A 15,306-nucleotide genomic window follows, 5' to 3' on the forward strand; every position below is an offset into this window, starting at 1 on the left:
GAAAGAGAAATCCGGTAAAAGGAACGCAGCGATGACCACCTTTGAGAACCCGAGGAAAAGTGAATCGGACTGGTTCTTCGATTCAGGAGCTACATCGCACATGTGCAGTAGTAAGGCGTTTTTGCTGAACGTGCAGGAAACGTCACAGCGCGTGAGTGTAGCCAACGACGCTGAACTGTCCGTAGTTGCTACCGGGAGTGTGGAGCTAGAGGCAGACATTAGAGAAGAGTCCTGCGACTTGACGATGTCCGATGTATTGTGCGTTCCAGATATAGCGATCAACCTTCTTTCGGTCAGCAGGATGTGCAGTAAGTGCTACAGCGTTCAGTTCACGAAGGAAACGTGCGAGGTGCGGTCCAATAGCGGCGAGTTGGTTGCCGTTGGTCAGGAGACAAGTGGTCTGTACAAGCTGTGTTTGACCAACAAGCAAATGTCGTGCGCTGCGAAGTCGAAGGATGACATCATACTGTGGCATCGGAGAATGGGGCATCTAAACGAGCAGAGTTTGATGAAGCTCCGAAGGTTGGCCGATGGGATTGATTTCGGTAACGCCAAGATTCCTGCTTGTGTCACCTGCTTGGAAGGGAAACACTTTCGACAGCCCTTCAACAACGAGGGCACTCGTGCGACCGAGGCGCTGGAGCTGGTCCACTCGGACCTGTGCGGTCCAATGGAGGAGGAATCGATCGGCGGAAGTAAATATTTCCTGTCGTTCATCGACGATGCGAGTCGTAAGTTGGTCGTGTATTTTCTCCAGTCGAAAACAGTGGTACTCGAATGCTTCAAAGAGTACAAAGCATTGATGGAGAATCAGACCGGAAAAAGGATCAAAGGACTTCGAACCGATAATGGCACCGAATATGTGAACACCGGCATGAAACGGTTCCTGCGCAGCTGCGGTATTCGCCACGAAATGACAGTACCGTATAATCCGGAGCAGAATGGGCTAGCGGAGCGCATGAACAGGACCGTTGTGGAGAAAGCTCGTTGTTTGTTGCTGGATGCAGACCTGGATAAGAGCTTCTGGGCGGAAGCTACGGCGATGGCGACTTTACTGGTTAACCGATCACCGACTAAAGGTGTTCCGGTGACGCCGGAGGAGCGTTTCACTGGAAAGCGACCAGACTTTTCGGAACTGAGGGTTTTTGGTGCAAAGGTGATGTGCTACATTCCCAAGCAACGCAGGCGTAAGTGGGATGCCAAGTCCGAACCGGAAATCTTTGTTGGCTTTGCATATCAGTCGAAAGGATATCGAGTGTACCTGCCAAAGACGAAAACGGTGAAAGTCGTTCGTGATGTAGTTTTTCTCAGCGAGAAGGAACAGCGTTCGGTCGAATCTCAGGACGCAGTGTTGCCGAAAAGTCGAACGATGACGAACGAAATTATTTTTGGTGACGAATCAGGCGCACGGGGAGTTGATCAAACGGAAGAAACTTCAGAAGCCAGCGACGAAGATAGCAGTCAGCCGGAAGATGTTTCAGAAGCCAGCGATGGAGATGGCAGTGAGCCGGAAGATGTTGCAGAAGCCGACGACGACGATGGCCCTGGACCGTTGTATGTCAATGCAACCGAATCTCTAGAACCAACCTCAGCAGAAACCGTCGCGCTCCCTTCACAATCTGTAGATCCTCTCGCGATCAGGCGCAGTGAACGGGAGCGCAATATCCCAGGCAAGTATCAAGATTATGATATGACGTACAGTGTTATTCCTAAAAGGTTGTCCGTGTCTCAGGAATCATCGAAGGAGCCGCAGTCTTTCCAAGAAGCGATGGAGTCCGATGAGAAGCAGTTGTGGCAGCGTGCTATGGAAGCCGAGTTCGAGGCGCTGATGTCGAATAACACCTGGGAGCTGACCGACCTACCACCAGGACTCAAAGCCCTAAAGTGCAAGTGGGTACTGAAGAAGAAGATCGCTGGATCGACACAAAGCTCGTGTCGTAATCAAGGGTTTTTTGCAAGTGAAGGGCATGGATTACAACGAGACCTACTCTCCCGTTGTCAGATATGCCAGTATCCGATATCTGATGGGCATGGCAGCGCAGCTAGACTTGCAGATTCATCAGATGGATGCAGTCACTGCCTTTTTGCAAGGGGAACTGTCCGATGAAGAGATCTTTATGGAGCAACCTGAGGGGTTTGTTCAGAAGGATCCAAGAAAGGTTTGTCGATTAAAAAGGCTCTGTACGGCCTTAAACAAGCCAGCCGTGTCTGGAACGTGAAGTTGGACACGGATCTGAAGAGAATTGGCTTCAGACGATCCAGTTATGACCCTTGCGTGTATTTGATGTCGGATGGGAAGCGAATCATCATAGTTGCAGTTTACGTGGACGATTTGCTATTGATCTTGAATGCTCCGGAGTGGCTCGATGCAGTTAAAGGTCAACTGTCAGCAAGGTTCCGCATGAAAGATTTGGGCGAGGCCCGCCAAGTGCTTGGAATGCGGATCACCAGGAACGGTGGCACTATCGTGCTGGATCAACAGCGATACATCGAGGAGCTGCTTCAGAAATACAACATGGTGGACTGTAATCCGACATCAACACCGGCCGAAGTGAGCCAGAGGCTCGTAAAAGCAATGAGTCCGAAAACCGAACAGGAGAAAGCAAGGATGCAGAATGTTCCGTACCGTGAGCTAGTGGGTGGACTACTGTTCTTGTCTCAATGCACTCGTCCCGACATAGCGTATGCCGTGAATGCAGTTAGCAGTTTTTGCAGTAATCCGGGTGAAGCCCATTGGACAGCGGCCAAGCGCATTCTACGGTACCTTCAGGGTACCAAATCGTTCGGATTGGTCTTCCAGAAGATGGCGAACCCAGTGCTCGAGGGGATGCGGACTGGGGAAACTATCCTGACTCGAGGCGCTCGGTCACAGGATATTTGTTCCAGTTTGGAGGCGGATCGGTGTCTTGGAACAGCCGGAAACAGCCGACTGTTGCGCTTTCTACAATGGAAGCCGAATACATGGCCTTGTCGGCGGCATCACAAGAGGCTCTGTGGTGGCGTGGTTTCTGTACGGAGTTGTTGGGCAAGAAGGAACCGATTGTCATTCACTGCGACAACCGTAGTGCGATATGCCTAGCGGAGAAGGAGATCGGGTTCTCGCCGAGAAGTAAACACATCGACATGCGACATCATTTTGTCAGAGAGCAGCTGGAGAACCACACTATGCAGTTGAAGTACATCCGTTCTGGTGACCAGAAGGCAGACGCGCTGACAAAGGCGGTCCCTGGACAATTCAAAGCAGTGTTCGGAATCTCTCAAATTCTTAGTTAAGGGGGAGTGTTGACTAGTGTAACTTAAGAATTTGCTCAGCCGTGTTTGCTACTCTTAAATAAACGTGCATCATTCAGTCCTATCAAACGAACCAAAACAAACGCGTGTTTTTTTCTTTTCGCTCTGCTGTTTCGAAGATGTACTGTAATTCCTTAACCTTTCCTGTATCGCTGAGTGGAAGAGTCTGCATTCAATGAATCATGTGGTGAAAGACGGCCATTTTCTGCTGGAACGAATGGTTGGAAGTATAGGGGATAACTCTTTTGATGCTTGATGGTTTCCTGTAAATTTCGTATTCAAGCGAGGAAGATGATGACGATTCCCTGATGACTAGAAGATCGAGAAATGCGAGTTTCCCGTCTTTTTCTACCTCGTGAGTGAATTTGATATCCTTGTGAATTCTGTTGATCTCAACTAAAATTTGTGGAAGGGCTTCCCGTTTAACTACGCTGAAGATATCGTCAACAAACCTCCACCAACGGTTTGGTAATAGTCCTTTCTCCTTCAGGATTGTCTCCAAGTTGGCCATGAAAAGTTCAAACAAGAAGGGGGATAGAGGGTTTCCCATTGGGGCTCCTTTCGTCTGCTTGTAGAAGTTACCTCGGAAAGAGAAGTAGTTCTCTTCCATACAAAGGCGGGTCAGCTTAAGGTACGTCCGAACCTTGTTTCTCCATGCTGCATCCTCTCGTTGTGTTAATAGCCAGTCCTCCAAATGGTTGATCGCTTCCTTGATACCATAATCTCGTCCTCGTTGATGTCTCCTGAAGATTGTAGTTCCTGGGCGAACTCCTGAGTGTTACTAACTGCTTTACTCTGGAACTGATTCGGCATACTCTGGAACTTTTTGACTAGCCACTTCGCTAGTTCGTGGGTGGGGGAACCAACTGCAGACACGATCTCTCGCATTCCATTTCCCGGTTTGTGGACTTTGGGGAGACCTTTGATCCTGAGTAGAATGGGATTGGGTTCCCGTAAACGACCTGCTCCTTCTCCTAATATCGATTTGCACTCCTTCAGTGCTTTCTCCACGCGTTTCACTATGTTCTGTAGGGGGTCTACTCGAAGCTGTCTATACGGTCCGTTGTTAATCTTCGTTGTCATCTGATTGTCGTAATCGTCCTTGTCCATGATAACGACCACGTTTCCCTTGTCTGCCTTCACGTAGTATACTGTTTTACTTTTTAGTTCCTTTACAATCCGAATTTCTTTTTCGTTGGTGCGACTTTGTTCCTGTCCGTCCTTGATTATGTTTGATGTGAGAGTCCTAACCGTATTCTGTGTTGATGTTGGAAGTGTCTTGGTAATCGCTGTTTCTACGTCAATGATGATCTGCTCGACGTCTGGCTTGGTTGTAACCGCGTATCCTAGCCCCTTGTTGAGGTGTTTCAATTGTTCTTCCGTGAATGCGGTCGTCAATCGGTTGACAACCAACCCATCAATGGAGTGATGGAGCATCCTATCCAATTCGCACTCCTCTGCTACCTTGGCCCTAGACAGAAACTCCTGGAATTTAATTGGATGCTCCTTGGCCAATTTGAGATGATTTCATGTAAAATTAAGTGTTCTCAAACCGAAACATCAGCGAGTCGACGAAGAGAACGTTTGATTGAATTGATTTTCACGTTTCTTTCAACTGATTCTTATGTCAAAAGGGCCGCATACATGTGTCGGTCTCAGGGAACCGAAATCTACATGACTTTTTAGTAGTGTGCAGAATTATTTCGTAACTATCCCTTGAATTCAACACCATTTGAGTTCTTCTCATAATTTCATTTGGATCACACAATAGAACCCTTTTGATATTCTTCTCAGAACTTATTGTAAATTCTCATTAAAATTGGACCTTTCTCAAAGCCTCCAACTTTGCTTGCAACAGCTGCAACACGTCCTCGTGACTCCAAAAACGTTACTTTAGCTTCCTTGGTGATCAGTCGGCTAACGGAAACCAGGTTCTATTCTAGCTCAGAAACATAGAACTCTTCCGACTTGATGACTTCCTGTTTCTCGCCTCGATCGTCGTAGCAAAACAGCCTGCCGGAACCAAATTCCCTTCACGGGCGTTTCGTTTCCATCGGCCAAATTGATGGATGGTCTGAGAATTTTTCGGGTTTGGAAAGTTTCTCGACTTCCCTGAGCAGTACTTGCCATAAAATACGGGGCTGTGTCATTTCGCCCAAGGACGTTTTGCCGAAGGACGTTTTGCGGAATGGGTCATTTCGCTGAATTTAAATCATGAATCAAACTGAACGAACTGGTCATGTTAAAAAGAAGGAAACATTTCTACAAATGTAAAACATTGATTATTGAAAAATTTCTGAAATCAGTACAACTCGTAAGAACTGGTCATGTTGAAAAGAAGGAAGCATTCCTATAAATCAAAAATATCAATTATTTTAAAGTTTTTGAAATCAGTACAACTCAAATGAACTGGTCAAGTTCAAAAGAAGGAAGCGTTACATTTGAATAGCTTGCCAGGTTGTAAAAATCGAACCCTCTTAATCTTTTTTCAAGACTGATTTCAAAATTTACTGAGCTTTGAGAAAAGTTCAAAACCGAATGGCTTGCTCTTCGGCAATATGACCCATTCGTCGAAATGACCGTTGGCGAAACAACCTCCGACGAAATGTCCCGCTCCCCACAATACAAATATACAATTGCAAAAATAGGTTTATGAAGCTCTAATTGTCAACTGTGGACGTGCTCAAAGAACACTTAGTTGAGAACCGGCGTACAGTCCCTTACTTAGCTTACCAATCAGGCTAAGGCTTTGATGTCCTCTGCTGTCCGAAGAAGTCGTCTACACTCTACTCGATCCATGGTCACACGTCGCCAGCCTCGTAGGTCGCCTTCTACTCGGTCGATCCACCTTGCCCGCTGCACGCCTCTTCTTCTTATTCCTGTTGGGTTACTTTCGAGAACCATTTTCACTGGGTCGTCGTGCGGCATTCTTACGACGTGCCCCATGGATGGTTCTCCTAGTTGAAATTCGTGGTTCATTCGTCTCCTCCACGTTCCGTCGTTGCGTCGTATTTAGTTTTTGAATATTGTTGCGTACTCAGTACGCATATTGTTGCGTGTAGTACAAGAGTAAAGCGCAATGACAGTGGAAGCGCAATGACAGCGGAAGCGGAACGGCAGCAGCAGCGGAAAAGCCCGATCTGAGTAAGCCTACTTGTCGGATTGAAAACTAATCTGAGGAATTTGTACAAATCCTAATAGATGAAGTTGAGCACAAAGTTCAAAAAAATTATGCAAATACCAAATAGCTATGTTTTGACTCCGTGAATATTTAAATCATGTCCCATGAATCTGAAGTAAACAACTACAATTGAAATATATTGCGAAATTTGCATTCTACTTAAGTTTTGATGTGTCCGGATTATTGTGAATACAGACCTTAAATTTCTGTTATATCTAGCGTACACGTTGTTAACACTAGATTTCGCATGTAAGTTTAAGCGCAATATCGCATAAATCAGCAATGTTGCATACAAGCTAGCTAGCCATCTCGTTGTTTATGCCAACTTTAGCTCAAAATTAAACCAGGGAAATTTTACGCAACAGATAAAATTTAGATTAATTAGAAAAAAAAAAATAGGTGTTTAGCTCTTAATCTGTTGTTTCAAATTTCTCATAAAATTCGTCTTGAAGCAGTGTGAACCAGCCGATGGCTGAAAGTCTTTTTAATAAAGAAAGATAAGATAAGATCTTGAAGCAACTTTAAGAACTTTTAGATCACAATTTTGAACTGAAAAACGATTTTTTTTTCAGTTACTCCCTAATCAAATTCAGAAAAAATACTCTAAAGTTATGTACAGTTCAGTTGAAAATTATCTCACCAGATGGCATTAAATTGACAGCTCCAATTAAGGTTACCATCTTGAGCTAAGTTGCTCATATGAACAAGTTATATTAAATGGTAAAACTTTCAGTTGAAAATTTCCTCACAATGCGTGCTACAGAATTTCAAATATATTCAAAATGAACACATGTCTTCAAATCTGGCATCCCTGGTCCCGAGCCGCCTTTATGGCACTCTTTTATTTATAACCATACCAAAACACACCCAACAATCAGCGAAAGCTGATATAGAGCTTTTTGAAGAAAACTAAGCTGCATATTGGCTTATGCAGCTATTAAACAACAAACATTGATGATGGGCAGTGTTCTATCATAATTCAGAATTTGATGCGACTCTAACAAAAAAATATCTTCCTATTCTTCCAGCACTCCTCGCCCAATCGGCCGTCTACACCCCGGGCAATGCCCCCGTTTACAACCCGAACGCAAATGTCGACGTCCAGGCTATCGTCCCCACGCAGGTCAACAACCCCGGCTACCTCGTCACCCAGACCGTGTACGGATTCTTGGACTTTACCACCACCATCGGCAACACGGTGATGATCTTCTCCCCGCAGAGTGCAGCTGCTGTAGTAACTGGTAAGTCCCATCAATTCCCCCCCCCCATCCCCAAAAACCACAGAACTAAACCTTAATTTGCAGAGCCCCCGTCGACGACACCGGCTCCACTGCCGGTGATCGAAACATCACCCCCGCCGACCACCACCACCCCGGTGGCAGCGATCGCCGAGGAGATCAAACCAAGCAAAACGGTGATCTTACCGCAGCAACCGAAGGAGAAGGTCAGTATCGTTCAGGTCATCGCCGAAACTCCGAAACCCTTCGTCGTGAAACCCAACACTCCGGTCAAGTTTGTCCCCAAAGTGGTGACTCCGGTGAAGGCCAAACCCATTAGCAAACCGAAACCGAAGGTTTCGATCGTGGAGGTCACTCCGATCAAGCCGGAACCGGAACCGGAAGTGGAAGTGGAAAAGAAGGTCGAACCGAAGGTACAGGTCGTGAAGCCCCAGGCCCCGATCATCAAGGTTGTTGCTGCCAAGGTGGAAGTCACGACCGAAAAGGAAATTGTTACTCCGGAACCTCAGATAGAATATGTTCATGAGGAAGAGGAGGAAGATGAGGAGGAGGAGGAGGTAGAAGAACACGAAGAGGAGCATGATGAAGAAGAAGATGAACCAGAACAGGTAGAAGAACAGAAGGTTGAGGAATCGAAGGTAGAGGAAGCTATCCAGGAAGAGGAAGATCAGGAGGAACAAGACGAAGAAGAACACGAACATCACGAACAAGAAGAAGAAGAAGAAGAACATAAAGTAGAGGAGAAGCCAAAGCCAGTGGTGGTTGAAGCTACCAAACCGAAGGCAGCTGAAGAACCAACCATCGAAGCTCACAAGCACAAGGAACACTCTCCGATTGAGTTCTCGAACATAACGGAAGAAAACGAAACCGATCACGGAGCCGACGACGAGCAGGAAGACGACGACGAAGACGATGAACCAGCCCCAGTGCTGCAGATTGGCAACAACATTGCCCCAGAGCCAGAGTACGATTTCCTGTCCCGTCAGCCGTCGGAATTTGTGGAAGAAACCTACCGGGTGGTAAATTTGAAACCGACCGCAACTTCGAGTGCAACGTCGGCATCGACGGTCAGAGCCAAGCCCAAACGAGGTAATAAGAAACCCCGCCCGACGGGACTGGTCACAAAGCTCGGTGGAACTGTGGTTAAGGACGGAGCCACGACAATCCACGAAACGAGCGTCATCGGCACGTACATTTCAGGAAAATATGCCCAAGTCCTACAAAGCACTTCTCATGTATTTCAAGGTAATGCCGCCGCTGCTGCAGCGGGTCATCAACAGAACAAGCAGGCTTCGGGACCGAAGGTGCAGCCCACTCCAACGCTTCGCATTCTGAAAACGGCCGCCCCCAACCATCCGAACAAAACGCCCCGCTACAATCCGGAGCTGGCCTCGATCATCACGCCGTCGCACTCGTCCCAGCAAGCGTTGGAGGACACGGGTCTGCCGCTGGAGAATCTCTTTGCCAACCAACCGAGCTCCAGCCTTGTGCGGCCATCGCGCCGTCTCAGCGGTCCCGGAGCCGGCCTCAATGGGGGAGCTTTCAAGAATCGCCTCAAGAACCGCATCGGCAAGGACGACAGCAACGATCTGCAGGACCGGTCGGATACGGTCGACGAACCGGTCGGGCCACCGGCTCTGTCCTCTTCGCAGCCAAGCTTTGGTAATGGGAAGAAAACTAACCGCTACCGTAACACTCAAACCATCAAGCCTAACAATGTAGTCAAGAAGTAAGTATTAGCCGAGGATCGGAGGGCACTTTGCCTGTTCCCTTCTTCCAACGTATTTCGCGGTACTGTTCGTTTTGGGCTCGTAACCTTCACACTATTAACTAAGCATGCGCCAGTGAGTTTCTCCCGGTTTCGTTTTCTCCGCGGCCGTTGAGGAGTAACTCAGTGAGGGAGTCACTTTTTATCACTGAGTTACTTTCTGCTGCCTTGCGCGATCGAAGAGCAGGGTGATGAGGGTCGTCGTTTGTCGGTTTGGATTGCATTTTTGTGAAAAATTATAAGGTTCCTCATCACCCGCCAGAATGAGCATTTGTTTTTTATGAATTTCAATTGTTTGGTTTTTTTTTCTGTTTTGTTATTTGTTTGGAGTTATTTTGAGTTTCGTTTTCTGGCTTGAAGAGTGATTGGATGTTTGCCTGTTGTTTATGTATGTGCTGTTATGTTTGCTGACTTTAAGGACACGGTTTGGACGTTTGATTGGAAAGAGAAACGCACGATCATCCTGCATCTGACACAACCATACGCTAAAAACATCTGCACTGTAACGCTACGCAAGACTCATTACATACACTATCATCTGACCATACACCTTAAAAGACTAATACAATTTGGAAACTACATTCTTAACAGCATGACAGCAGAATATGAAGATGTTACCGGGAAGACCGACGAACAGGCATGGAAAATCATTTGCATTCATTTCATACATTCATTTACATTCATTTGCCTCTAACTTTTTTCATCAACAGCATTCCGCAAAATGATGTATAGAGCTTTTGTAGGTTTTGTTATTAGCTACAACTTTTGGTCATAGCTCAAATCGTTATCTCTTATGCATCACGAACTAGAGCGGGCAGTACTTGTTACTGTTTTTCAGTGAATGTAAAATACATTCACTAAAAAACAGTAGTGGCTTCTGTTCGCTCTGGTTCGGCATGCATAAGAGATACGAATTTGACTTGTTTACAAAAGTTGTAGCTAATAACAAAAACTACAAAAGTTGTATACATTATTTTACGGAATTCTGTTCAAGAAAAAAGTTAGAGGCAAATGAATGTAAATGAATGCACGAAATGAATGCAAATGATTTTCCATGCCTGCCGACGAACGTTGAAAAAAATACTGATTTACGAGTACATTATTATTATTATTTAACTTTATTAAGGAGGCTTTCAGCCTTGGGCTGGTTCGCCTCCAATTTACGAGTACATGAAGAATAAAGTCTCATCGGTTCTACCACTTTGCGTTTTCTGCACGATATGAAAAAAACTACGCAAAAGTAAGTTCTTTTACTCACTCGACACTAAAGTGCGGGAAGCCAAAAGTAGGTAGAGCGGGTCAAAGTAGTTCATTTACTTGTGTGCAATTCGTGTGGAGTTTAAGTAAACGATACAGTAAGTTAGTTGTACCCAAAAGAAGAATTTTACTCAACGTTGGTTTCCCACACTTTACTACCGCTGGTGGGCGGTTTTGCTTCTCCGTTTTTGACAACATTAGAAAAAGAAGAGGAGACAAACAAGTCAAAAGTAGGTATAAGTAAACTGGCTGCTGGGTACTTTTTTTTACCGTGCATTATATCATCGTTCAGAAGGCGACTGACGATTACCGAAAATGTCAAATTGCTTAGAGTATAGGTATTTCCAGAGAATTATTTGGCACTTTCAAAAACCTGAAGTCACCTTTACTTGCGTCAGATATGGATTTCCGACCTCTACGTTACTTCCCAGATACGAAAATCTCGCGCAACATGAGAAAAGGGCCTATCATTGTCTCTTCATCGATTTTTTCTTTCGCGAATAACCCGACTGCAAATAAATTTCCAATTGAATGTGATGTTTCATGCGCATGCTAACATCATCTCCTGTCGAACTGTGCTGCGAGCTTAGCGAGAAATTCGTGTATGTTGCCGTGGTAAACCAAAAAAAAAGTCGATGAAGAAAATCGATCAACGAGGATAGGCCCTTTTCAAATGTTATGCGAGATTTCGTGGTTGATCTGACTGTTATCTTAACCCGGATGTCACCATTATGAATTCCAAAATGGCGTCAGTCTTCAATTTTCAAACACTGGTCGTCGGTCCTGTTATTGAACTTGTTGGATGGCATATAGACGTCACCCCGGTACCAAAAATACCCAAAACTGGGTCGGCGTCAGTGTAGCTCACTTTTTCTGAAATCGCAAGCCGCCATCTTGGATTCAAAAATCGCGTCGGTAATTGATTTCCGGCTTCTATACGTCATTCAGATTCCAGAAATGCCCATATTGATGTACAGATCTTTGCGCAAGCGCTTAAATGAACCAAGTGAACAATCAACCAAAGTCAGAAAAACGGCGTGAATTTGAATCGAACAGCTTTGCTTCAATGCGAAAGTAAGTTCATTTTACAATGAAAGACTAAGTGAACACGAGTGAAGTCACAACAAACAGCATGAAAACTGATCGAAAGTGGTTCTGTTAATGTTGAAACGAAGGGGATCTGCTCCAAGAGAGTCACAGCTTCGTCGTCGCTTGACGATTTTCGATTGAAATTGACTTTGTTGGGCCCTGAAAGAAACTAAAGGCTGACTAAAAGTAAATTGGCACGCACTAAATGACTTGTAATTCATTATTCAATAAGTTTAAAAAGTTCATTAAAAGTTGCTTTACAGTACTTTTATTAAAACTTAAAAATTACAGCAATCTAATCTAATCTAATATAATCTAATCTAAAACCAACACAGCCAGTTCTTGAAAGCATCCTGGAAATGATATATATACATATACCCAGGGTTGCTTCCACTCACTTGCTATAAAAAATTGTTTTTCGGAATAATGAAATCATTAGATGATATAAGGATTTATTGTACTTACAAGTAACAAGAAGAGGGTGAAAAGTGTGTGTTTGACTCATAAAACCTGTCAATTTTGCTTTCAGAGCGTCACAATCAGCGATCTTATGATTCGTGAGCGTTCACTCAGAGTGAGCGCTCACGAATGGTAAAATTGCTGATTGTGACGCACTGAAAGCAATATTGACAGGTTTTATGTGTCAAACACATACCTAACAATCTCTTCTTGTAACTTACAAGTACTAATTATCATTATAACATCTAATGATTTCATAATTCTAAAAAACAATTTTTTATAGCAAGTGAGTGGAAGTAACCCTGCATATACCTACATCATTTTTCTTGTCTATTTGATATATGTTTCACATCGAAGATGCGTCAGACATTTCAAAACGGCCAGGCCTACTGTGCAGCATTTAAGGGGCAAGATTATTCAGAAAACATCAGAACATTTAAACACGATGCTTCCACATACATCAGAACATTAAAATCCAATACATGGATGTAACGTAGACATCTCGTCCCGTACGTTCCAATTTTGGTAATTATATGATTGGTTGGTCGTTGGAAGCATCAAAGCTAGAAAGGTTAAGTGATGCTCCATTTTCTTCTGACGGTTGGGGCATGAGCACTAGCTTTTGTCCTAGCCTTTATGACTTATGGCTATAGCGCCATTACTCGCTTTCTGAAAAGAGAAGAGGGAAAGGAAAAGGAGAAGGACAAAGGGAAAAGGATTATGTGAAATCTTTGAATATAAACAATATTTTTGATTTGAAATACATACATACATACATACATACAATGCATACAATATAGAAATGCATAACAGCGCGGTGGTCACTACCCGAGTCTTGTCACTATTATCAAGTCATAAAAAGTAACAAGGACTAAAATGTGATCCTTTGATTACTGGAAAATCCTGATTCCCCAGTTTGAAGTTGTCACGGTGGTAGATCTTATACCAGTAACGCACCACAAAAAGGTGATCTCCCAACGTTACTGGTTTGAATAGATAAAAATTTACAAAACGGAACAAACTCACCAAGTTTAGCCAATTGAACCTGAAGGCTGCTTGACATGTGTTGATGTAGGAGTCCAAATTGTAGACGAAGCTTGACGAAGATAAACATGAACTAGTCTGGTTTATGGCAGTTGCGCGGAATGTCTTCCTACGATTTGAGATAAACAAATGTTCGGATGTATGTAGTTGATTTTTGATGTGCATTGGCAAGTCTTTTCGTGGCCAATAGTCAGGTTCAACACTACGACTCAACGAATTATGAAACTAATGATGGGACGCCTCGTGGAGGTTATACTTGGTTTGGGAACAGCTACTCAGCGGAAAATAATAGGGACCTAGAATGAGGAACTAGAAATCGTCTCCTGTTCGTCAGGTTCGAACACACGCACAGCCTCAGATGGTTACATTTCTCCAGTTTGAACGAAATCTCGTGGAAATGGACACGGAATCAGCGCATTTTTTTCCATTTTGCCCGCATTTGCTGGATGTCCTCGACTGCCCCGCCGCTTCTTCAAAGTCGCTGCTTTGAAATTGCCCAGTATTTTTCGATTAGTTAAAATTCCGGGCAATTCGAAGCATTCATTAGCTTGGAGACAAAATCGATCTTGTTTGGCAGCATACCACTCCAGAACCACCTTGGAGTAATGGCAGCAGGCCAAATCGGGCCAAAAGATGACTTTGCCCCTATGCTTGCGGATGAACGGCAGTACACGCTTTTTCAGGCATTCTTCGATGTAAACTTGGGACGTCATCGTCGAGGATGTGACGAATAGTTCCGTTTTCAGGCCACAACGGCAAATCACTTGCCAAATCATGGCCTTCCTCGCGAACTTGAATCTTCCAGGCACATACCCACAAGCTAGAGTCGGTGTATAATGAGTCACGCCAAGAGTGAAGCCAAGTCTACCTATTGAACTGTCAAAGCGGCTACCTATCGTGCAAAGTAAATAAACATTACGATGCTATGAAAGGTTCACGAAAGGTATTGCAATAAAATATAAAATATAATCGAAGAAATGAGCATAAACACGCAGTGAGCGTTAAATTGTCATGGGATACGCTCGGTAATGATTAGTAATGAGAATTTCTACTATTTTTTGTTAAGATAATTTGACAAAATCACTGATATAATGATTTACTACAGCCGCAGTATTTTTTCTCTCGCTAGAAGTCATTTGAAGTTGTTGTAGAAGTCCTCTGTTGCCAAGTGAAAAGAATTGGAATCTTTCGAAAACCGTGATGCGAGTTCAACTGTTTTTCTCTTGGCGTGACTCATTATACACCGACTCTACCACAAGCTGCTTAAAATCGAGTTTGACGTATGTTTCGTCATCGATCAAAGTGCCGCCCTTGTGATTCATCAAAACACGGTCGTACAAGAGCCTTGCACGCTTTTTGGCCACGGAATTCTGCTTCATGAGCCGGTTCGGATCTTTACTGGCTTTGTACGACTTATAGCCTAGCCTGGCAAGGATATTTCAAGCCGTTTGAAATTTGGCGTTGTACCTTCTGGCCACAGCTCGGATCGAAAGACCGGAGTTGGCTTCAAATTTGGTGCGCAGCTGACGATCCATAATTTCAGTTTTTTCGTAGGTTCGCTGATTCCTTTCCACACACAGGGTTTCCTTGTAGGTTTTGAGCACTTGAAAAATTGTTGTTTTCGGCATCTTTAACACTTTAGCCTGCTTGGAGCCGGACCACTCCGGAGTTTGCAACTGGGTCATTCCAGCTCAAGTGGGTACACCACCTGTGGTCGATGTCACGGATTTGAGCCAAACTTGGCCAAAACGCTTATTTTGGCATTCTGAACAAACGCCTTTTTTGATTTTGCTCTAAAGTGCCTAGATCCTTCTAGGCTTCAACCTTGGATTTTAGAGATTTTTAAAAAAATTCAACTTTCAGAAGAGATTACTCCACAACCAAATAAGTTATTCATGATCTTAGAAAGTCAATTTTAAGGTTTTTAATGTAGATTCTTATGGATGTACCTACATTTTGTTTTTGTTATAGTAACTTCA

General features: G+C 44.3%; 1 protein-coding gene across 1 annotated transcript in view; it reads left to right on the top strand.

The window, feature by feature from the left end:
- Positions 1–15,306, top strand: part of LOC135703148 (mucin-2) — a 488,834-nt gene that overhangs the window by 455,958 nt on the left and 17,570 nt on the right. The window contains exons 5-7 of the mRNA XM_065224253.1: positions 7,501–7,713; positions 7,777–8,799; positions 8,956–9,439. Coding sequence (XP_065080325.1) covers positions 7,501–7,713; positions 7,777–8,799; positions 8,956–9,439 — 1,720 coding nt within the window. The remainder of the gene's footprint in view (positions 1–7,500; positions 7,714–7,776; positions 8,800–8,955; positions 9,440–15,306) is intronic.

Source organism: Ochlerotatus camptorhynchus, unplaced genomic scaffold (assembly GCF_037179485.1).
Source record: "Ochlerotatus camptorhynchus isolate MF236.1 unplaced genomic scaffold, CSIRO-AGI_Acam_v1.1 ptg000209l, whole genome shotgun sequence".
NCBI lineage: Eukaryota > Metazoa > Arthropoda > Insecta > Diptera > Culicidae > Ochlerotatus > Ochlerotatus camptorhynchus.